Genomic DNA, 25,298 nt, shown 5'->3' on the forward strand with positions numbered 1-25,298 from the left:
TCAAAATATATTATGCAATGTTATGTTGTAAATATGTATTTTAAATTAAAATTAAATAATAACTAATTTACAATATTTAATTCTATACCATAATTAAGTAATTCTATTTGTTGTTAGTAATAATTAGAATAATTGTAACAATAATTATTTCAAATTAATAAATAAGTAATTTTCAGTATTCAATTCTATATTATATCATAATTAAATAATTTTATTTATTGCCGGTAATAATTTAGATAATTGTAACAATATTTATTTCAAATCAATAAATAAGTAATTTTCAGTATTCAATTCTATACTATATCATAAATAATTTTATTTAATTGTTAGTAGTAATTTAAATAATTACTTTCAATTTATGCGCATCCTAAATTAAATTAATAGGTTTCTTTTGAAAGTACCATTCATATAATTGATTGAAAAACAAATTTGATAGTTCATATAGCTAAGATAAAATTAATGCATTGTTGTAGTAATACTAAAGTTATTCATAAATTTACTAATGTTTAAATAAAAATAATAGTATTAATAATTCAAAATTTGTATAGCAATTAATTTAATTAGTTAATTAAAATTTTTCAAATGATTTAAATGAATAGATTAATTGATTAATTTAAATGTTTGATCTGATAAATTTTTATTGATAAATCCTAAAATACATAGTAACAGTAATCATTTAATTATTTTCATTTTTCTTTCCTTCCTTTTTTTTTTTAATTTAATAATTTAAATGATAGAAAAAAAATGATTATTTCACTTTTCGTAAATGATTATTTGTCATTTTTAAAAAAAAACAAAAAAAACCTAAAATACTAAAATTGAATCCACTGTGTTATTTCAGGTTATCATACAATAATATTTTTTATCATTTATCTATATTTTTAGTCGAAAAAAATTTTTTTTTTAAAAAAAACATTAATACTATTTTAATAGTTTTTAAATTGTTAATTTTCAATTTAAAAATTTTTAAAAATATTTGATTTTTATCATTTTTTTTTTAGGAAGAAAATTAATGTTAGGAATTATAATTTTATTAATAACCATTGGATTAAAAGCCATTGGATTGAAATATTTGAAAGCAATATGAAATGAAGTGGTCATTATCATTATCATTATCATTATCACTAATCATTTTACAATTATTATTTTTCAATCATTTGGTACATTCAATGATCAATTTATTCATTTCAAAAACAGAAATGATTCGAACTTTAGGTAAAAAAAAAAAAATTAAAAAATTTTTAAGATTTAATTTTTTCATTTGTTGTTTATTTATTTTTTATAACTAATTTTTATCATTTATTTCATATTTTTTTATTAATTAAATATAAGAATGAAAGAATTTTTTTTTTTTTTTGTTTTTTCAAAAAACTAATTTGTTCCAATCAATATTTACTGTTAAAATTTTATATATTATAAAATAAAATATGATCGAATTCTAGGTTTGGATGTGCAATTGAATTATATTGAAAATGGTTTTGTCAATTTATATTCTGTTAAATTTCCTTATCGAATTAACAGTAGCATTTCTTATGTGCAATTTTCATGGAATACAAAAGTTGTTAATCGATCGGCTAGTTTTATTTTGAATTTATATTACTTTAAAATTAGTATTATAATTTAAAAAATTAAAAAAAAAAAACACAAAATGCATAAATAATCATAGTATGTCTTTTTTTTTTTTTTTTTTTTTTTTTTTTTTTTAAATTGATATTTTTAAAAATATTTAACACTTAAATTATCATAATTAAAAGTTCTTAATCGATCAGCTAGTTTTATTTTGAATTTATATTACTTTAAAATTAGTATTATAGTTCGAAGAATTAAAAAAAACAGAATGCATAAGCAATCATAGTATGTTTTTTTTTTTGATAAGCAATTTGTATTCTTTAAATTTTTTCATTTTTTTTTAAATTGATATTTTTAAAAATATCTAATACTTAAATTATCATAATTTTAAAATAAAATAAATACAATTATCTGTTTACTTAACTATTTCTAATCTTTTTGATTATTTCAAAAAAAAATATATATAAATATTATTTTTATTATAGGTGCATTATACAATACGAATAATAACATATGACAATAGTGTGACACCATTACTTCGAATACCGTCCACTGGAAAAGTTCCATTAAAAATAGAAAGTTAGTTTTATTTTCATCTTTTTCTTTTTTTTTTTTTTTTTTTTTTTTTTTTTTTTTTTTTTTTACAAACTTGAAATATTACCTAAACTGTAAATCTTTAGGTTTAACAATAATAGTTTTAATAAAATTTAAAAAAAAAAGGTTTGATATAAGTTTAATAAAATTTTAGGTTTTTATAAAAATAAAAGTTTAATAAGAAATAAAAATTTTAAATTTTACTAAAAAAAAAACTTTAGGTTTAATGAAAGAATATTATACTAAAAAAATTTTCTTTATTTGTAATTTCTTATTTTTATTTTTTTATTTGAAATTTTTACAGAGTTTTTTCTTTTTCTTTTACGTTTGCTTAGATTTTAAATTATCAAAAAAAAGAAAAGTTAATTTTGCTAATAATTGAAATTATTTGATTTATAATATATAACAAATAAGCGTTTTATTCTTTTTACAATTTTTTAATTATTTCTAATATTCTTGTAAACATTATTTAATTTAAAAATTTTTTAATCATAAACATTTTTTTTTCTAAATAATTTTGATATAATTCAAAAAAATGAAAAAAGAAATTCATTACAGCATTTAACATTGAATATCGATGTGTAGGAATTAAAACTGGCAAATTCGATATTCAGGTTAATTTCATTTTTGATTGGCCTTCCAGTACGAATCAAACAAAAGTTTCATTAAAACATGAAAAACTCTGTTTGGCTCAAACATTACGTGGTACTTACGTCGGTAAGTAATTCAGTAAAGTATTTCGATTAAATTTATTTCAAAAAAAAAGAATTTCTTGTCTTACTTAATATGTTTACGTGTAGTGGTACTTACGTCGGTAAGTAATTCAGTAAAGTATTTCGATTAAATTTATTTCAAAAAAAAGATTTCTTGTATTACTTGATATATTTACGTGTAGTGGTACTTACGTCGGTAAGTAATTCAGTAAAGTATTTCGATTAAATTTATTTCAAAAAAAAGATTTCTTGTATTACTTAAAATATTTACGTGTAGTGGTACTTACGTCGGTAAGTAATTCAGTAAAGTATATTTATTTAAAAAAAAAAAAAGATTTCTTGTATTACTTAATATACTTATGTGTACTGGTACCTACGTCAGTAAGTAATTCAGTAAAGGATTTCGATTAAATTTATTTCAAAATATATATTTACGTAATATATTTACGTGTACGTGTTACGTAAATATATCAATTGCTGGCATACAATGGAAATATTATTTTTTAAATTTACAACATTAATTAATTAATCAAATAAATAAAAGTGTAAACAATAATAAGGATAGAAAAATGTTGAAAAACATTTAGTTATACTGTTATACACATATTTATCAATGTTGCTTAATTGTAAACAAAAAAAACAACAACAACAACAACAAAGATAATGACATATAACTAATTAATTAATTTGTAATTGATTAAAATTAAAGGATAAAAAAGAAATGTTTAATTTTTAATTAATTTAATTTATTTGAAATATTTTAATAATGTGCGTATTAATAAAGAAACAATCAACATTCACAAAATTAATTCAATTGCATCACTAAAATGTGATAAAAAATTTTTCTAATTTAAAATAAAAATGCATAAATGAAATGAATATCAGGTCACGTACGTTGGAATTTTTTCGTAATGCTATATTTTTCCACATACTTCATTACATCATTTGAATATGATAAATTGATTTCTTTAAATCTTTAAAATTTACATTCTTTGATTTTTTTTTTTTTCATTGTTTTCTTATCAATTTTAACTGTTTGCGAATGTGAATAGAGTTAAAAAAAAATATGTTGTAAAAGTACTTAATTCAGCTACAATAAATCAGTTTTTTTTTAATTTAATTAAAATTTAATTTTTTTTTTAACTTAATTAAAAAATTATTATTTAATGTATTTTATAATATTTAACATCCATTATTGAAAAAAAAAATCCATTATTGAAATATTTTATCAATTAATGAAATTTAACATTAATTATTGAAATTTTCATCTTTTTTTCTCTTATTTTTGAAATACAATAATATTTATCTATTGTAAATGAAAAAAAAAATGTAAATAAAGGTGAGGAAAAAATTGAACTTACATATATTTATATTATATAAGTACCATAAATGTGAGGTACCATTAAATGTAAGGTACTATAAATGCAAGATGCCACAAATGTAAGGTATTATAAATTTAGGGTACTATCAATGTACGGTACCATAAATGTAAGGTACTGTATATGTGGGGTACTATCAATATACGGTACCATAAATGTAAGGTGCTATAAATGTAAGGTACTGTATATGTGGGGTGCTATTAATGTAAGGTACTATAAATGTGAGGTTTTATAAGTGTAAGGTACCATAAATCTGAGGTGCTATAAATGTAAGGTAGTATAGATGTAGGGTACTATTAATATACGGCACGTAAATGTAAGGTATTGTAGATGTAAAGTATCATAAATGTAAGGTAAAATAAATGCAAGGTACCACAAATGTAAGGTGCTATAAATGTAGGTACCACAAATGTAAGGTACCATAAATGTAAAATATATTGGTTAGTTGGTAATGTATCTAAACGAAGGGACGACGAAATCGGTGTGGATTTTTTGGTAAAAGAACCCTTTGTAATTGCCGCTTCGAAACATTTTATTGTCCTATTACTGAGGAAGTTTAACTCTTTACTGAAAGAGAGAGAGAGAGAGAGGGAGAGGGAGAAATTAAAGAGAAAGAGAGAATAGATAAAAGGAATTTTTGCATGGAAGAAAGAAAAGAGAAGTAAAAAAGATTTTAAAAGCAAAGGTTTTGAATCCTTTCTCACTTCTTTTTTTGTTTTTTTGTTTTTTTTTTTTGTTTTTTGTTTTCAATTAAAATATTTGAAATTTTTAATTGATTTGAAGCATAATTTAAATTTTATAGCCATATTATCATAGATAATTACTACAGATTGCATTTCCATATACTAAATGCATAATACGTGTCATACCTACCTGTTCAGGTAATTATTAAATGCATACATACGTGTCATACCTACCTGTTCAGATAATTATTAAATGCATACATATGTGTCATATCCACCTGTTTAGGTAATTATTAAATGCGTACATACGTACCTACACGTACAGGTAATTATTAAATGCATACACACGTATCATACCTACCTGTTCAGGTAATTATTAAATGCATACATACGTGTCATACCTACCTGTTCAGGTAATTATTAAATGCGTACATACGTGTCATACCTACCTGTGCAGGTAATTATTAAATGCGTACATACGTACTTACCTGTACAGGTAATTACTAAATTCATATATACGTACCTACCAACACAGGTAATTATTAAATGCATAAATACGTACCTACCTGTACAGGTAATTACTGAATATTGCATTCTAATATACGTAATTACTGTATATTACATCCTTACCTCAATTCAATTATTTTCATAGAATTAAAAGCTTTTTTTTAAAAAATATATCATTTTTAATTAGAAAATAATTAAAAATTATTTTCTTATTTTTCATTTCTAACTATTTTCTAATTTATAAAATAATGAAAAGAAAAAAAAAATTATTAATATTTAAAAAAATTTTTAAACATAGTTTCATCTCACCTATATCTTAGTGAATAAATTTGTCATCCTTTTTTAATTTATAATTTTGCAAAAAAAAAAAGAGAAAAAAAAATTATAAGAAATTCATATAAATAAATCTATGAATAAATAAACAATTTATTTTTAGTGAATATTTATTTACAAGAGAGAGAGAGAGGGATAGGGAGAGAAAGGGGAAAAGAAAGAAAGAAAGAGAGATATAAATGAAACATTTATATTATTGCTATTTGTTAAAATTTATTTTTGAAATTGAGAAAATTGAAGGTTTATTTTATAAATTAATAAACTTTTTTTTTTTTTTGGTTTTATTTGAAGAAATAAATAATTTTGATGAATATAAGAGAGGTTAAATCTAATAATATATCAATTTGATTGATTGATCTTATCAAGAAAATAAATAAATAACACGAAAAAAGAAATATTGAGGAAAGGGTGGAGCATAGATTTTATTTTTTGAAAAAAAAAAAAAAATGAATTTCATTTTTTTATTTCTGATAGAATTGGATATTTATTAATATTATATGAATAAATATTATTAGCATTGCTAGCTTTCATTATCAATTCAATTCAAATATGAAGCAAATATTTTCATTTGGTATGTTATAAATTATTTTAATTAATAATAATTTCTCAATTTCTATTTCAATTTTAAATTAATAATAAATTTAACAGCAAAAAAGGAAAAAGCAATTAAATGAAATAAATTTTTAATTTATTAACATAAAATTTTAATTTATTAACAATGAAAATTTTTAATTTATTAACATTTATTCATTCATTTTACTTTTTCATGCAAATCAATTAGTCTATCAAATATTGCATAAATATTTAATCTGTTTTGTGTTTATTTTTAATTTTAATAAGTTTTTTGTTTATTTATAATTTCAATGAATTTTTGCTTATTTTTTTAATTTTTGTTTTTGTAATTTTTCGGGTATTTTTAATTTCAATTTTTAATTTCAAGTTTTTTGCTTATTTATAATTTCAATAAATTCTTATTTTTAAATTCAATAAATTTTTGTGTTTTTTTTTTTCAATTTTCACAAGTTTTTGTTTATTTTTAATTTTAACAAATTTTCTTTTCATTTTTTATTTTCACAAGCTTTTGCGTTTTTTTTTTTTTTTTTTTGAAATTTCAATAACTTTTTTTGTTTATTTTTTAGTTTCTCATTTATAAGTTTTTGTGTTTTTTTTAATTTCAATGAGTTTTTTGCTTATTTTTTTAACTTTTCTTTTGCAACTTTTTTGGGTACTTTTAATTTCAAATTTTTTTTGTTTTTAATTTTAATAAGTTTTTGCGTATTTCTGATTTCAGTGATTTAATTTCACTTAGTTTTGAGCTTCTTTCATAGTATTAATTTCCAAACAAAAAAAAAAAAAAAAATTCAGAAAAATAATACTTTAATTGAAAAAAAAAAAAAAAAAAACTTTAATTTAAAATAGTTTACTATCTAGATGATTTTGATTGGATGCTTTTAGAGTACAAATAAGATTTGATATGATATTGATAAAAATAATTTATGAATTTCACTTCCATCAATTTGTTACATCGTTAATAATTAATTAAAATTAGCGTTAATAATTAATTAAAATTAATATCACAAATTATACATTTTTATAGCTGATAACATATTTCCATGAGATATGATCTTATCAAGTTCAATTTATTTTATTTTAAGTTCTTTCTTTTGGCTTTTATCGACCAGTTAAAAGATACTCCTAAATTATTTAAATAAGAATATAAAATTTAAATAACTTTAATTTAGTTTTAAATTCAACATTTATTCTGCAAGCATTATCGTCGTTCACTTATTCTACAAAAAAAATATTTCACATTTTTTTTAACTTATCTAAAAAAACTTAACAAAATGAAAAAAAAAAAAAGGAATACACTAAATTACTATTTAACTATTTTAAATTCGTTAACGAATTCAATCGATTAAACTATTTTCATAAAACGAAATATTTTGAAATAAAATGAAATGAAACATTTAATAATTAATTAATTATTACAGCATTAATTTCACTCCTGTTAAATTTACTACATGCATCACCGATTGCATCAATTTGGGGAAATTTACCAGATAGCGCGGCGCAATCGGTTTGTCATTTTTTTTTTTTTTTTTTTTTTTTAATTTGCATAAAAATGAATTACCAATCAAATCATTCATACAATGCTTAATTTCAATTTTTTTTTTTTTTTTTTTTAAATATTGGACTGTATTTTACAATGTAAATATTTTAGAGAAATAATTCGAATACTATTGTAAACTTTTTTCAATTCTCTTCCAAATATTAATCAAATAAATGTTATGCAAACTAAATTCGTTTAAGATAAAAATTAAAAGACAATTTAGAAATTTTAAAGAATTTAAAAAACAAAAACAAAAACGAGAATAACATAACATTAAATATCTCTATGATCACTAAAGATCATAAACATAATGATAAAGTTGAAATTAAATTTCTCATCCAATTCTAATTTTCATTCATTATTGTATTACTAAATGCTAGTATTTTTGTTTCATTTTATTATTATCTATCATTTAAGAATTTCTTATTATCATTTGATTATATTTCATATTGTTTCATTTAATTCACATCTAATTATCAATCTTGACAAATTTCTTGACGTCTAATTTAACAGTTTGCACACCGAAAATATTATCACCAAGTCCCTTTATTTCTTATTCAATTTTAAAATATTAAACATAATCCCTTTTATTCCTTATTTGCAATAAATGTAGCACAGTTATTAAAGAGAAAAAAAAAACTCAATAAATTTAATAATAGCTTAAATTTTATCATTTATTAAAAAAATAGAAGCGACAATTAAATTCTATCATCTTCCATATGTTTAATTTTAAAATATTAAAAGAAATTCCTGAAGAAAATAAATTTAATTGAAATTATAGACTTACCGAATTAAGACAAGAACGCTCCTTTTTTTTTTTTTTTTTTTTTTTTTTAAATTCTATATGACTACTTACAGTTGCAACAAATTTTATCAAAATATTAAACAGTCTATAAAATTTTTTTTTTTTTTATTATATTTAAATTCATGTTACCATCTTTTTTTTTACAATTAATTTTTGATTAATATTATATTACAGATGAAAAGATCGATTTATGGATTGTATCATCACTTACCTGGTTACGCCTATAATGAACAACCTGAACCAGAAATTTACGTATTACCGCCAGCTTATCGTTCCTGGACGAACTAACATTTACTCTGTCCTCGTAAACACTATTTCATATTTGATCTGCATAACAATTATATTTAATAAATATGTTCTGAACATCATAATACCTAAAAATTCTCAACAAAAATCAACAGATTCATTTCATAAATAAATTTTTCAATTATTCATCGATTAATTTTCTTTTCATTACATTCTTTGCATAATAAAATGAGATTAAGAAACATTTGTAACCTTCGAAAAATCATCACTATAAATCCGGTCAACTTATTAAAACCAAATCGAACCTTTTTATTTGAGAAAAAAAAAAAAGTGTAACAAGATGTAGGAAAACTTAAGCTTTTAAATTAAGACTTTTAACTTGTTAAAGTGAAAATTTGAAAATCACTTCAAGATCTTATAATAATGTAATTGAATAAAACTGCTCAAAATAAATTTTGGAAAAGTATGCGAAACTACTAGCTAAGTAATTTTGAAACGATATGAAGAAATATATGAGATCAACTTGGTAGAAATATCTAGAAACTGACAATAATCACATATTGTAAACAAAAACAAGACAAATTATTGAAATTAATAACATAAAACAACCAAAATCAACTTAACATAGATTAGATGACCCTTATGCTTTCCCTATCTGAAATACTTCTTCGAGCAGCCTCTTCATTGGTTCGAAGTAAAACACCGAATAATTTGTTATGAGCAAATTCTGTCAAGCATTCAGCCAATTCTTTAGTATCAGGTATTAATTCAATTTTTCGCTCGCTTGATAATTCATCTGCAGTTAAAATAAATATAAGTAATTTTAAAACAATAAGAAAACTATGAATTAGCAAGCTGTTTTTTGTTTTTTTGTTTTTCTTTTCTTTTGCCACTAATTAAAGAGCAAAAGAATAATGAAAGAGCAATAATTAAAGAGCAAAAGAGGCTTTGAAAATGAAATTTTCCATAAATAATAATCATAATTAGAAGAAGATAACAATACCACATGCAACAATCCTATCTAACAATTCGCTATAAACTGTTGGATATCTTGGATCATCATCTGGTGTCACTTTTTTCCAATATTCACTGTTTGCCCTTACAGCTGCTATCCATATTTTAGTTTGCAAAGAATGTACTAAATCACTTGCTATTCCATTTGATGCTTCTTCGTCGATCAATGTTGATAATGTGAGCAGTGCGCTATATCAAAATATTGCAATTATTTATTTTAAACAAAAATAACAACAAAAAAAAAAGTAGTAAAAATAACCATAATACAAGTTCAACTCATGATTTGAAGAGATTCTAATAACTTTATTTAATGAAGGAGTGTTATATCTAAGCAAAATGTTATATTTAACTTTCAATTTGTATACTAGCTCATTAGATAATTATAACTAAAATTGAGCTCTTTGTCTGTTATAGTCTCAAAGTGAAAAAAAAAAAAAAAAATGTAAAGCTTCATTAAATTATTAAATTATGGAAAAAACTTACTCAAAGCATCGATCAATATTACATGACGTATCACTCAAATTTGCTCTTATAATCTCTTCTGCAGTACATGATCGTATCTTTGAAACAGGATCAGGTGAGTCAAATTTCTGAAGATATTTAATATCATGAAATAGCCAATAAATTACTGACTTAAATTTTTTTCAGTGAGAATTTCCAGCTGAATTCTTAGTTTCTATTAGTCTAATTATTTGTCTAAGATATAGCATTTATCAAATTGCTTCATTAATTCATTAATTACCATTTCTAAATTGGGGTCAAGTTTTTGTTGAAGCTTAATCAAATTGAGGTCACGTTTAACACCCTCCAAGAAGTTCTCATCCACTTCATCTTCGCAAAGGGCAGAAAGTTTTGCAAAGGAAAGCAAACGCTGAAATGAAATTATCAACATTTATTTAAAAACATCCAAAAAATCTTTCAACTTTATTTTTCTTATAACAGTTTAATAAAATTTAAACTGGAAGAAAATAAAAAACTGAGATGGTATCACATTTTTAAAAAGGAATCAAATCATTCATGAACACTATTGCTTTTTAAAACCTCAAAATTAACCCTTTTAAGTATAACATCGTCGTTTGATTTCCGTGAGAGCGTTTTAAGAGTGTGACATGCCTGAAATCAAAGTTATATAAAAATGATAATTACTATGTACTCTGGATTTAGTTTACCCAGTGTATACGCACCAAATATTAAGAATCAAGCTTGTTGTAAAGTGGCAAAAATTAATAATATTTCAAGACAATAAGATTTAGAGAAAAACTACTTTATAAAGAAAAATTATCATAACTCATGGCAGTAGTCAAATAGTGCTAAATAATGCTTTCATAAAAAAAAAAAAAAAAAACGGCATAGAAAATGAAGTTGTAATTTTGGAATTTAAAAGTCATTGCAAAAACCTTGGCAAAATCGCCATTTTCAAGATCACGCATCCATCCAACATTAGTTTGTGTTGCAAAGAAAAGATTTGCTTCTGGTTCTTTCACTTCCAGCAAATCTCTCATATATCCTAAAAGGATAAAACTTAAAATTTTTCTTTATTGACAATATTGAATCATTTCTCTTGAAAAAGAACAATTACCATTTTCCAAATAATATTCATATAACATGTTGCAAAAGTCGCCAGAACTGAAGAATTCCTTGTATTCTTCAATTTTAGCTTTCCTTTCAATATCTGGTAAAGCACATGCCAATCGTATCAGAGTTTTGTAGTCCTAATGAGAAAAAATTTATTTAAAAAATTGTGATAAAATGTGTAGTCATACCATAAAATAAACATTTTTTTTCTTCATTTTTAAAATGAAAGCTTCGAAAAAATTTGAAAAAGTTTTGAATCAAAACTAAAATTAGTTAAAAAAAGACTTAAATTTAGAAACCAATTAAAAAAATGATTGCAACACTATTTATTCATTTTATTTCATTCATGTTCATTTATTCTTTTAAGTCATTTATCTTTCTTTTTTTCTTTTTTTTTTTTTGCTTTCTTCCTCCTACTATTTAAATACTTTATATAATTTTTTGAAATCAAAAAAAAAAAAATGTTTAAAAAGTAACAAACCTGAAAACGTTTAGCTAATTCTATAGCAATTGTATGTTCAGAAATTTCCAAAAATTTGGCAACAATTGATGAATTTTGTCGTTCATCAAATGCTTGCTCATTCATTATGAAAGCAGCAATAACTACACCTTGTTTCAACAATGCTACATATTTTGAACATTCATGACCAGCTTGATTGATACAATTGAATAACATGTTCAACTGAAACGAATGTTTGGCTAATTTTGTTAACAAATTTTAAAACATAAATTTCAATTAGCTAAAGTTTACGAACATGTTTTATGAATGGTTTCAATATATGTTTTTCTTGCGTCCATCGTAAATCATTTCCCATATCGAGAACAGCATCATCACGACGTTGATCAATCGCTTCTTTTCCAATAATTAAAGCAGTACCAACATATTCAACACATTCCACCTTATAATCGAGCATTTCATCATCATTTCCTATAATATCTTCTTCTTCTTCCAAAAGTCCATTGAACAACTCTTCAATTCGAGAAATCTAAAATGGAACAAATGTGTAATTGCTAGATAAGTTTAGTATTATTAACAGCATCAGTACATGATGTAGCAAAAGTTTTATAATGAAAGAATTCATTCTATTTCTTTTAATAAAAACAGCTTAGAAATTCTGAATTTTTTTATTTCGTTTTGAGAAAAAATCTAAAATGTTTTTCTTTAAAATTCTAAAAATCAAAAAAAAAAAAAAATTTTTTTTGAAGAAAATTGTGAAAATTTTTACAAGAATCCAGCTTAACAAATTGCATTTTTTAAAGTTTATAATGAAAAAAAAAAAAAAAAAAAAAGCTTACTTCTCGGAAGAAATAATCATATCGAGTGAGCAGATCTCGTTCTCTGTCAATGCCTTCTTTCCGCTTCGATAATATTCTTTCTATGGCTGCATCAAAAATTGATGACGGATTTTTCTACAAAAGAAACTCAAATTATTTCAAACAAAATTTATTTCAAATATCACATAAATTTGTTGCAATTTCTTATTTTTCTAAACTGAAATTCCCAGAAAATATTACATACATTACCTTACTCCATTTATATAAATCAATCGCAATATCAATCTTTTCGATTAATTCAACAATTTGAGAACGTGCGCTACGCGACTGAGAAAGATGTGTTTTAATAGTTCGATTCAACTAAAATAATATACAATATCACAGAGAAAGCGATGGTAAAACATTGCATTTAAGAAAAAAAAAAAAACAGTAATTAAAATATAAATTATCTAACTTATTATATTGCATAAAAAAAAAAAAAAAAAAAAAAACCGCAGAAAAGAAGTTACTTTATCATCGAATCCAACATTTTTAATAAAAAGAATAAACATTGCCAACACTCTCTTCTTCTGCTCTTCCAAGTGTACCTCCAATAAAAATGAACTTTTAGAGGATAACTGGTCCGCTGTTGCTACTGCTGAAAAATAAACTTAGTTATACATAATTCCCATTTTAAAACTATAACATAAAGCAATTTATTGAAATTGAACTTGCAATGAGATGGATGGTTAACAGCAATCCAACGTTCATCATTCGGAATATCATCAGCTAAATCAATTGCATAATCAACACATATCTGAGCTATTCCAGTATGTCGATTCTCCAAAAGTTCTTGCATCATTTTGTTAGCTTCATGCTATAAAAAATTTTGAAAGTATAAAACTAATGTAGCAATCATCTTGCTTCCAGTTACCACATACCATTCAAACTAAGAAAAGCTATCCTTTTGTCAAGCGTTTGCCAAGCAAGTGAATAAAATGATAGAAATAATTTCTGTTAATTAATTTTGAAACTAAAATGGAGCATAAAAATTAGATATAATCTATTTAAGTCAGCTAACATACCAAGTCAGCTTTTGAAAAGAGATAGAATGCCATGGCGAGTGCACGACGATCAGTTGTGACACTTGATAAATTTATTGGATGAACTTCCATCTTACTCATTTGTGCTATAGTTTGTGCCAAATTTGCATCAAATCCTCTGTAATTTATCACTTTAATAATAGATATTCATATAATATTATAATTAGACAATTCTTTTCAGAACGCGAATTTACCTAGGAAGTAATCGTACTCGTTGTAAACCAGTTTCCTCCAAGAAAATATAGCAATATCGTGTATCACGACCTGTAATACTTCATTAGAAATTATCAGAAGTTTCATATGTGTTATGCAAAATCACTGAACAAAATCTTTTTTTTTTTTTTTTTTTTCCTTTTTGGTATGTATGAAATGTACATAAAAAGATGTAGGATGAATATCAGATACATTTGCAAAGAAAGGTGGGATGATATATCAATCGACTGTGATGCAAAATACTCTGTTACTGGAATTAAAAAAAATATTTTAAGAAGCAATAAGAAAAGCTATACAAAAAAAAAAAAATGCTTTAGTAAATAAAAAAATTAAAAAATACATAGAAGACAAAGTAAAGAATATAACTTACCCGAACTAATAAATGTAGCATTGTACTTAGCACATAATACCAATTTGAATGGAGTTTTTTTCAGCAATCGATCCGGCAGAGAGAAAGAATAAATAGCTTTTTGTGTAACCACAAGAACACTTTCCATTTTGTCATGCAGAACTTGCTCTGAGCCGGTTGGTAATCTCAATGCAATATCTGCCAAAGCATTTTTTTCGCTTATCTGCAATTATTTAATACGACTGCTAATGCTAAAACAAAAAAATATCTTCCCAAAGCAAGAAATACAAATTTGTTTGAAATAATTTGTTAAAAGAACTGAATGGACTACCAAAATATTGCAACAAGAGTGAAAAATTAGTGAGGGAACTAATTAAGGTATTTCAAAGCATTTTTCAGTTTAAATTTTCTATCCACAATTAGTAACTATGGTTTTGATCAATTCCGATCAAATTACATTTTTGGAGTAGAAAATAGAAAATTTGTGGTTTCTATATAAATTAAAAATGAAAATACGTGTATCCAAATGCTGAACCGAAGCATGTTATATCATATGTAACACATGCTAAGTCAAACTGCTAAAAATTTGATAATATACCTCGTACTTGTCTGAGAGAGCCTTTAAAACACAAAACCATTCTATATCTGCAGGAGGATGTGCACCATCATATTCCGATATATAACCTGAAATCTTCATTGAAATTTTTGTGATGAAAGCGCGTTTTTGCTAGGAGGTTTCTTTCATAAAGATAGAAAACATTAGAAAGGATTATTTAAATCTGCCACTTGAGAATCATGATTCATTAATTCCTATCCATTAATACTAACCAAAAGCAAAGTATATCTGCTTAGAAACAACTTTATTACTACATGCGAATAAGACCAATGCACCATTCCTGATGTTAACCACATCCAGTATCCAAGTTTTGATCTCTTCATGCCATTCGCTACACTCCTCAACGTCATATGAATTCTAAAAATGATGTGTAAACAACTCCTCATAAGTAATAAAAACATGAGCAATTTTGAATGACACATACCCATAGATTTAATGCAAAATGCTCGCTAGCTATATTTGCCAATTGACAGCTCCAAATTTTAGCAGAATCTCTTATCGAATACGAGTAAAGATGATGTTCGGTTGCAGCAAGTATATGCATATTCTTGGCAACAACAGAATTTGAACTACTTGACGCATTGGAACGTGAATTCACCAAATCACCGTTTGACTGTTCATATACCAGAGCTTTAACTAACCTAAACTTTTTCCATAACTTTTGTATATACATATAGGTATTGCACAATGTATGATGGATAAGTTCTTCCTGTAATTTTGTAAGTTAAAGTATATATTCGATAATTAAGAGGCATGCGCAGTTGAAATTTTAGATCCGAAAGTGCTGCTGAAACTGTACTGCGAAAGATGAAAATGTAAAAAGGCATACTTTGCTCCAGATTGTCTTCCTTCACCAAAGATTGCTGAAGCCAATTTACCACTAATACCGCTTCGTGCATTTGTATGAATTGTTTTTATGGTAATTTCGGAAGATAATCGTTGTCTTTTTCCTGGTGTAGGAGCAATACTCACATTGACATTCAATAAGAACAATGAGCATGTCGTTGTTGCCAGAAGAAAGCATATTCCTTCTGAAAATTATACTGTTGAAAAAAACTAGAGAATGTTTGGTTGGTAATTAAGTTGGGCTGAATTAATTTACACTAATTCATTTACACTAATTTTATAGGATTAAACTATCCACCTCATCTTGCAGGTATAAAAGTAGAATAATTTTAATATTAATTTCAGTACAATAAGTTAAAAAAATGGAATGAGATATTTTCTATCTGCAAATGAACTGTTCAGAAGAATGAGGATCAATTTCAGAGGTTAAAAATACAAAAATAACCAGCGAATCAAACCAATCATAAATCAGCAATCAATATAAAATTTCAACAAGATCTTCAAATAGATAAATGATGAAAACCTGATGATTGCAAATTAACCCTTGTTAATGATAGCGCAACCTCTCGATCGAGATCAACTGAACTATCACTAAAATGACGATCTGGCATAGACCAATGTCGGACAACACCTTCCGGTGTTACGGCGATTATACCCAATGTTGAAAAACCTTCAAAAAAGAACGGAATACTCGAGTTTATTTCTAAAGCTTGATAATAACACAAATATTTCACTTTTTTAATATTTATTTTTTTTTTTTCATTGATTTTTGATTCGATGATAGAAAATATAAGAAGAGTTGAAAATAAACCTTGTCTTTTATATATGCAAACAGTTTGTGCATTGTATGGAAGCCCAGATGGTGGCATATTAAGTACTGCCGGTGCACCTATATAGTCATCCTGAAAAAAAAAACAATTATTTACCAAAGTTTATCTATTACAAATATAATAATTTCACAATACCTCCGCATCATACTTCCACACATACAGACTTTGACCAATTATTAGCCAAGCATAACCACAACTGGACAGGGAGCCTGAACATAACGTGTTTGGTTCCTTTCCTAAAATGAAATATAATCATATCAGTACTTATCAATAGATCAATTCTGTATAAAATGATAAATAGTACATGGAAAATTATGCTAAGAAGATTATCACATCATATAAACATAGAAAAGATAAAGATATAAGATTATTACAGAAAATATGAAATATGCTAAATGTGAGTATTAATTAGAGAAGAAACAAACCAGCAAGAGCTTCACGTACTAAACCCGGATAATCATTCCCAACTGATTCCAATACAAGCTCTACCGATTCCATTAATTCACTATCTAAAAAAAAAATAAATAAAAATAAGAGTTCACTATCTAAAAATAATCATTACGTATATAATGTGATAATTAGAAATGATAAGACCTTTTCAACTGCTTTGATTAGATAATCAGAAATGATAAGATCTTTAAAATTTCTCTTATCAAATTTCATACAATAATTTCAATCAAACTTCTTGCTTAACTGCCTAACTATCAAGCATAACATCTGATAAACAATATCATTCACTCTTCAGCTCTCTCTCTCTCTCTCTCTGATAATAAATTATCTTTTTGTATATTTTATCTCATTTATACTTTCCTCTTCATTCTAGAAATGAATAGACATGTATGCCCAACCTAATTCTCGAATTCCCGAATTCACGGGAAGCTCAGCTCCGTTACCCTGATAAAATTTAAATCGAAATTTACAACACTATAATATGGCCCGTAGCCCATATTCGTGACACAGCTTTTGTCCCAAGCAAATTTCAAATATTTGTTGTCACATATTCTTATGACAGAATTATAATTTAGTAGTAATAAATTCAATAAATTCTTTTTTTTTCTCTTTTCAGTAAATTTTAATAAATTCTTTTCTTCTTCTTAACCAATTATATAAGCAAAAGATATCGTTTGAAAAGATTGACAATTTGACTATAATCACAATAATCTTTTCAACATTTTTATTTAAATATAATTCCTATAGATAATATAATTTTTTTTTCCTCATTGAATTTTCAATTAATTTCAAAGAATTATTTATTGCCAATGCTCATATAGGAATACTTTTTGATTAAATTTATATTATTGTTTATTTTTATTTATAATTTATTATGTTTATTTTATTTATAATATGTTTATTTATTTATATGTTCTTCGTTTCTATTTATTCACCTATTTATCATCAAATGTATTTCGATTATTTCCATTTCATTTATTAATTTTTCTTTTTTATTAAATTTCATTTATTAAATGTTCACGTAAGAATGAGTATATCATTAATAATCATAATATAATACTTTATATTTCATTTTCAAAACTCTGATAACTTCATAGTTAAATGTTAGAAAGAAAAATGTTTAGAAAGAATTGAAAAATAAGACAATTATCTATAGATCAGAAATTTGAAAAGAAATTATCTACTCTTATCACTCCCGAATCTGATAATATCGCATACTTAATTATCACTCCAGAATGGCTAACATGCAAAGAAATCCAAACTTCCTTCTTTTTTTTTTTTTTTTTTTTCAGAGTTCAACAAATAAAAAATACTTTCACAAGAAGTTTGCTTATATTATATTCATATTAATAACTTCTAATAGTTTCCATAATTGATTAAATTGATATCAACGCTTCGAACTTTTTACTTTTTAACAGTAATTTTATATTAGTTTAATCATGAATAGAACGATTCCAATTAATGAAAAATACTAATCATTCAATTTATATGGTTAAAAAAAATCCCTTAAACGATAATCTCCTATGATCATATCATTTAATCAATCAATCGATCAATCAATCAATCAATCAACAAGCATTTCCTATTTACTGCAAACAAAAGAGACATTGAGAAATATGTAAATTATTCGAGAAATCTCAAACTAACTCTTCATATTCTAATATTTAAGGTTTTAATTCAATGTCGAGAACTACAACTACTACCATTTCATTTTTTTTTTTTTTTTTTTGAATTCATTAAACATATTCTACAAAGAGTAGAAAAAAAGCGATGTATGCCTTCTAGAAACGATCGGAAATATGAAAGTTAACATATAATACTTAATTTAATTCATATTTAATTCTTAATTCTAGAGATTATTATTCGTTAATTGCTTATCGGCATCAATAATCAAGCGATTATTTGAAAAACTCACTATTTGAAATCTTACTCAAACTCTAAACAGTGTAATACTCAAAAACATTTCAAATAACATTAATCAGTCAGACATTAACTTTTTAACAATATCACAAATATGAAAAAAAATATATATGTAAATAACAAAGTAATTATAAATGATAAGATGAAAGTTTGAAAAAGTTAGCTGCATTTTATAAAACGGATGTAATGCCATTGAAAATAATATGTTATCATTAAAAAAAAAAAAAACGATAATTCAAAATTCAATCATTATTAGTGGGATTGTAATTTGAAACGAATATTTCAACATACTAACAAATATATATAATATGTTATCACAACTCGTTTTCTATTTTCTACTTATTATTCAATCCAAATATTTCCGATTGTCACAAAGACAAAAAAAAAAAAAAGAAAAAAATGAATTCAGTGCAGATAAGAGTACCGCTTAAGATAAGAGACAATTTTCCGAAATTGGAAATTACATAATAAACGTAAATAGGTAAAACAAGTAAAACGAGTAAATATATTCAATATTATTCACATTTCAACAATCACAAACTAGAACAATTGAAATAATTCAATTACAAATTGATTTTCAACAGCATTTCCTAATTAATGATGAGCAATGCAATAGCGACCTGAGAGATCACTTATAACTAACAATATAACAAACGTATCAATCGAACATACCTCAAAAGTATGTATTCTGTAAAATAATCCTGATTAAACAGTTTAAATTTAATTACTTCTTTTAAACTATTTTATTAATTATTCTCATCGTCAACATTACGATTTTGTAATTTTTTAATTTCTTCACGTCTAATCTCTTCCCTTAATAATAACAACTCGCTTTTATTTACCAATCCTTTCCGTAATAACCGCTCTGACACTGACTCCATATTCCCTGTAACAGAATTATATAAACAGTTAATTTTATATGGAACGAATTTTATTTCTTCTTAGTAAATTTTGCTACATCGAAATTTAGGATATAGTACATTAAAGTATGTAATATACTATTATTGCATGCATCTTAAACTTTTGAAGTTAATCGATATTAAATTAATATAAATATACAGAATAGCATATTGTAGTTAATATTTTTAATTATAATATATTATTCTGAAGTTATAGTTAATTTGAAACCACTGAAAATTACTAAAAATCAACATTATTGAAGTACCTTGATCATTCATTTCATCTATATATCCACTTTCTTCCTGAAAGTACAGTATTATAGATCAATATTACAAAAACAGGAACATAAGTAACATTATTTACATGGTTTAATTTAATCGAAAAGAAAAAAGCGATAATTTCACTACAGAATGAACAATGTGATAATTTCATCTACTTCGTCCTGTTGTGAAGAGGTGATATCAGACATTGTTAGCAATGCATCATTTATATAGCCTTCAATCAGTTTTCCCAAAAGACGTATTCTTTCTCGATCCGGGAACATATCCTAAAATATTTGGCAAATTTTACAACAGTTTCAAAAACCAAAATTTTGTATTTTTTGGTGCAAAAAAAAAAAAAAAAAACACTTTTCGGTTAATATGGGACTTCTTTTTTAGAATTATTTTATCATTGCTAAGTGTCCCATATGTCATATACTATTCGGTCTAGTTTGAAAACAGAAAAACTAATAAAAGTGTACCAGAGTACACTAGAAAAAAATGAGTTAAATTCTTGAAGCATCAAGCAACAATTAGAGAATTTATGGATTTCACTCGAAGTACATAATCTTATTTTCTTATTATATTAACAATGAAAATGAACAATTAGGAGCACTCACCGGAAATTTATAACTGAGCCAAAGATAAAGATCAATTAAGTTATATATTTTACACATATCCAAAAGCATTGTAATACTTGTCGGTCTAGGTAACGGCCACTGTATTATTTCACAAAACCAATTGTAGTTTATTGCTTGACCCTCAGCGAATCTGAAACCAAGATTTAATAATCAAATAAGAAACAATAAAATGACAAAACCTTTTCTCCAACATTTCCTACAATTTCATGCAAAATTAGAATATGAAGCAAAATGTGACACAAGTTTAAACTTGCCTCCGAGCTATACGAACAAAACATGCTCGGGCAACACCATTATCTACATCCATATCTACAGGAGCAGTGCAGAAAGCATATTTGACCTGAAACAACTCAAATAAATAAACAAAAAATTGAAAAAAAAAAAAAAAAAAACTCGAATAAAAATTTCAATTTTTCTTTCCTTTTCAACAAATTTTTGTATATATATAAAAAGAAAAAGAGAAGTGGTTAAAAAGTATGCTACATCAAAATTTAAAAATATACGCAATAAATAAATAAACAAACATTTAATTTTACCTTTATACTCAATGGAACGTCATCTATAAGTTCTGCAAGTTTTCGAAATTGTTCAATATCACATAGATGGAATTTTTTGCTTAGAGAACTGATTGATATAAACATATCAATGATACTGAGAAATGAAGCATGAGGCAGATGATATGAAAAGGTTTCCAACTGCAAAGAAATAAACCGCATAAATTATTATGAATGTTAATTTACAGCTATCAAAAAAGGTACCTACCTGCTCAGAAGTTGGTGCAATGCCAGCAGTTTCAATAGGTTTAATAGGTTCTTTCATAAATGCTTCCAACAATCGCATATCTGTTGGTCGTAAAGTTGTTACCTAAATTAAATATACATCTATTGCATCTCAAAAATATGCGTAATAAAAATTTTCAAAAACAATTTCCAAAAAATATGAATTTTAAATCTGATCAAATCTATTACAACAATATACTGACCCATCCTTTCTGATAGGCAGACTGAAAACGACCAGCACGTCCAGCTACTTGCATTACATGATAGTTTGCTTGATGTTCACCAAATGGAAATTGTACGAATATGATTCTAAATATTTCATTAATAGCTATTTTATCTTCATCTTATCAACATTCACAAATGATGAGTAATTTGTGTTTAAATTTAAATTTATATCTTCAAAATTGCAGTACTTCAAAAAAGTGATAAAAAGTCGTAATTCAAATGTGCAATTGATAAGATTACGCGTTTTATTACAGATTGAAACATATATAACAAACAAATAAATACTCAAATATTATTGAAAAAATGTTGTAACACATAAAAGCAACAAAACCTGCGTATATTTAAATTAAGACCCATTCCAACAGCATCGGTTGCAACCATTACATTAGGCTTACGACTCATTTCATTGAATGTTTTCGCCTGATTCAATTTTGTCCATGGTGGCAATGCTCCATATATCACAGTTGGTTGTACGCCCAATTTCATTAGGCTTTTAGCTACTGAAAATAGCATAGAAACCGAAAAGCATACCAAGCAATCACCATCCTGAAATAAAACCATTGTCCCAAATAAAAAAAAAAAAAAAGACGAAAGAGATTCAAAAATATCAAAACTAAATTTTAAATTCATTTATAGAAATATATAGTTCAGCTACAAGCTTAGAAAATTGTAGTAATGTAATAATTCAATTATCAAATACTAGCTAATGACTAGAATTTTATCTTAGCATAAGTAACGTAACGATACATATAACAAACCTTAACATTATTAAGCTTCTTTAAGGCCTCTTTATTCACATTGAGAGGAGTTTTCCTTTCATAACGGTGCACTTCTACATGTTCTCCAATAGGATCTAACAAACTGCGTACAATATCAACTGCTGCTTCTTCACCACAAAGATGAATCTAAAAGAAGAAATTATTTTGTTAGTTTAAATTTTTTTTCCTATCAAAAAAAAACGAAAATCCTCAACTCTAAAAACAAAAATCAATCATTTTCATACAAAAAAAGATTCAAGTCCATACAACTCAATAAACACATTAATTATAACGAAAGTAATGTAAAACATGAGTTAAAGCTTTGAAGATATTTCAATAAGAAACAGATAAGAATAATGTCAAAAAGAGAACCTCTTTTGCAGCAATACCAAGTAAAGCTCTTGTCCAAGCCCAACCACGACTCTGATCACGTAACATTTGAATTTCATCAATTACGGCTATCTCAACATTTACATCAACAGGAACCATTTCAACAGTCATTGCAACATGAGATGAAGGGTTATCAGCATCAATTGCATATCGCCGTTCTTCACCCGTAATCATATCACATTTGATGCCTTAAAATGATTGAAATTTTAATTTGCAAATATGAATTTAAAGGAAACAGAAAGAAAAAGAGGATTCAAAATGATAACAAACCTTTTTCATTAGTTTTTTCACACACCTCGTTGGCAAGTAACCTTAACGGACAACAATAAAAACCTGTTTTGGCTTGATAGAATTGCTGCAATGCTTCATACGTTTTGCCGCTATTAGTTGGTCCTATAAAGTATAATTAATTATGAAAATCATATTAATCACATATTTAGCAGTTCTTTCCAACCTTTAGTTATTTAGAGATCATCTGTTACATGTATAGTCATATATCCAACAGTAACATAACATTATTTCTCTTAAAAACTATCATAAAAACAGCTACAAAATAATTCTGTCTCATCCAGAGAATCTTTAAATTTCCCCTATTCATTTAAACCGAAAAGCAATTGAATTATTTCGTTGATTTCATTTAAAAAAATACAAATTATGAGACCTGCATGAAAATGTATCCTTCTGAATAACTCCCTAGCTTTTGGATACCAATTATACGGTTTAGTTAGATCACTTAGGGTCTTCAACTCCTTTTCACACTCCAAATGCGGATATACCCTTTTGGCATGGTCAATGAAATACGGATATAAACTATCGACATCACGTGCTGAAGATAATCATTTAAGCAGAATCATGTTTTCTACCGCTATCAGCAGAATGCAAATTTTCGACCAACCAAAAAACGAATCTAATATGCAAAACAAATTGTTGACATAGTAATATTGTATAAAAAATGCAATGCTCTTTATTAACTATTATTAAATATTCTCAATTAATGGAAGTGAAGCAAATACTTACCTTTGTTGAGAATATCACTGATTACAATAGCAATACAGGGATCTAGCGGTGATGCATGTAAGCAGTAGTTCCGAAAGCTTCTAAAAAAAGCTTTTTTAGTAACGAAATCCCATAATTCAATTACTTTTTAATTTAATGAAATAGGAAAATGTACTACATATTTCCTGGTAAACTATTTCCGTAGATATGAAAACAATGAACAAACTTGTATGCTGCATGGAACATTTTCCTATTTACGTTGTTCTGCTCAGATAATTCCCGAACTAAAGGTTTTCTAGCAAAATTCTCTAAAATCCGTGAAACGTCGTCCTTGTTTAGATCAACAATAACATCCTGAAATGATTGCTATTAACGATATCTAGGAATAATACAATACCTAAAAAAAAAAATCCTTAAAAAATGATTCAGATCACAGAAAAATAGTCTGCTTTGCATGAAATCAACTGATTAGCCTACTCTTTTGAAGATACTAGAAGAGACTGATAAAGTTCAAGAAGGCCAAATTTTTAGGAAAATATATAATCCAAAAATACCGTTTCATCTTTTGGTAAATTCGGAATAGTTATTGGCGCAGGCGGCACGATATCAATGAAACTTCGTAATTTAGCTTTTCGTGCTGTAGCTGTAGAAGATAGAATTCCAGATGTGAACTTAGTCTCTGTCGGCAAATATCTTGTTTGCTTCAAAATAACTGGAGCATATTTTTTCTCGTTCCGCACTAATTCCGGGTCTGATTTCCGACTTCCGACAAGAATTGGCTTGGACTGTTGTGACCCAGATTTTTCATTGCAACTTGACAACTAAAATATTGCAAAAAATAGATGAAAATTTCTAAAAAGAGAAAAGATCAGTGAATATCACTATAGTTTGCTGAAAATTAAACATTTTTTACGACTATTCCACACAATTGAAACAGTTATAATATCAAGAATATTTTTCAATCTACAGAATAAAACAAACAAAATTGTTTACAGCTATTTACAAACGACATAATTTTATACTAATAATGGGAAAAATAAAATCTATAAAGCAAGATGTAAACAAATAGAAGATTTAAACAAAAAAAAATGTATGAATAACTAACGGAATTCTTCCTCGGTGCAATAGAACTATGAGAACGTTGAAAAAGACGTGTCTGTATAAATGATGGACCTTGATCAGTACTGCTAGCCATAATAAGTGTCCATGATGGACGACATTTTACTACCTGTAACGCCAT

General features: G+C 25.3%; 4 protein-coding genes across 5 annotated transcripts; 2 read left to right on the plus strand and 2 right to left on the minus strand.

The window, feature by feature from the left end:
- Positions 1–1,199: 1,199 nt before the first annotated feature.
- On the plus strand, positions 1,200–2,888 carry Bm18073 (Uncharacterized protein; the record flags this gene model as incomplete). The annotated part of the gene is made up of 4 exons (XM_043075906.1): positions 1,200–1,215; positions 1,443–1,573; positions 2,055–2,148; positions 2,722–2,888. The coding sequence occupies 4 exons, from the start codon at positions 1,200–1,202 to the stop codon at positions 2,886–2,888; spliced, it is 408 nt and encodes a 135-aa protein (XP_042931840.1).
- Positions 2,889–6,327: 3,439 nt separating this feature from the next.
- Bm18074 (Uncharacterized protein) lies at positions 6,328–8,981 on the plus strand (the record flags this gene model as incomplete). The annotated part of the gene is made up of 3 exons (XM_043075907.1): positions 6,328–6,349; positions 7,770–7,855; positions 8,868–8,981. The coding sequence occupies 3 exons, from the start codon at positions 6,328–6,330 to the stop codon at positions 8,979–8,981; spliced, it is 222 nt and encodes a 73-aa protein (XP_042931841.1).
- A 587-nt stretch (positions 8,982–9,568) lies between these two features.
- Bma-npp-15 (Uncharacterized protein) lies at positions 9,569–17,237 on the minus strand (the record flags this gene model as incomplete). The annotated part of the gene is made up of 24 exons (XM_043075908.1): positions 9,569–9,735; positions 9,943–10,142; positions 10,437–10,543; positions 10,696–10,824; positions 11,007–11,066; positions 11,351–11,460; positions 11,533–11,665; positions 12,010–12,210; positions 12,284–12,514; positions 12,825–12,938; positions 13,053–13,163; positions 13,313–13,440; positions 13,518–13,659; positions 13,868–14,003; positions 14,080–14,149; positions 14,469–14,670; positions 15,046–15,131; positions 15,276–15,420; positions 15,488–15,704; positions 15,893–16,094; positions 16,433–16,579; positions 16,721–16,811; positions 16,875–16,975; positions 17,165–17,237. 24 exons carry the CDS (start codon positions 17,235–17,237, stop codon positions 9,569–9,571), a joined length of 3,303 nt encoding a protein of 1,100 aa, XP_042931842.1.
- Positions 17,238–19,855: 2,618 nt separating this feature from the next.
- On the minus strand, positions 19,856–25,298 carry Bm2076 (Helicase conserved C-terminal domain containing protein; the record flags this gene model as incomplete). 2 transcript variants are annotated; one of them, XM_043075909.1, is made up of 17 exons in its annotated part: positions 19,856–19,995; positions 20,275–20,311; positions 20,446–20,556; positions 20,890–21,040; positions 21,165–21,250; positions 21,447–21,605; positions 21,673–21,774; positions 21,893–21,998; positions 22,246–22,460; positions 22,673–22,819; positions 23,045–23,250; positions 23,333–23,455; positions 23,724–23,888; positions 24,080–24,159; positions 24,285–24,412; positions 24,613–24,879; positions 25,164–25,298. In XM_043075909.1, the coding sequence occupies 17 exons, from the start codon at positions 25,296–25,298 to the stop codon at positions 19,856–19,858; spliced, it is 2,358 nt and encodes a 785-aa protein (XP_042931843.1). The 2 variants fall into 2 exon arrangements, with proteins under 2 accessions (XP_042931843.1, XP_042931844.1); XM_043075910.1 differs by having other exon boundaries at positions 25,164–25,253.

The sequence above is a fragment of the Brugia malayi genome (assembly GCF_000002995.4).
Source record: "Brugia malayi strain FR3 genome assembly, contig: Bm_v4_ChrX_scaffold_001, whole genome shotgun sequence".
In the NCBI taxonomy this organism is placed as follows: domain Eukaryota; kingdom Metazoa; phylum Nematoda; class Chromadorea; order Rhabditida; family Onchocercidae; genus Brugia; species Brugia malayi.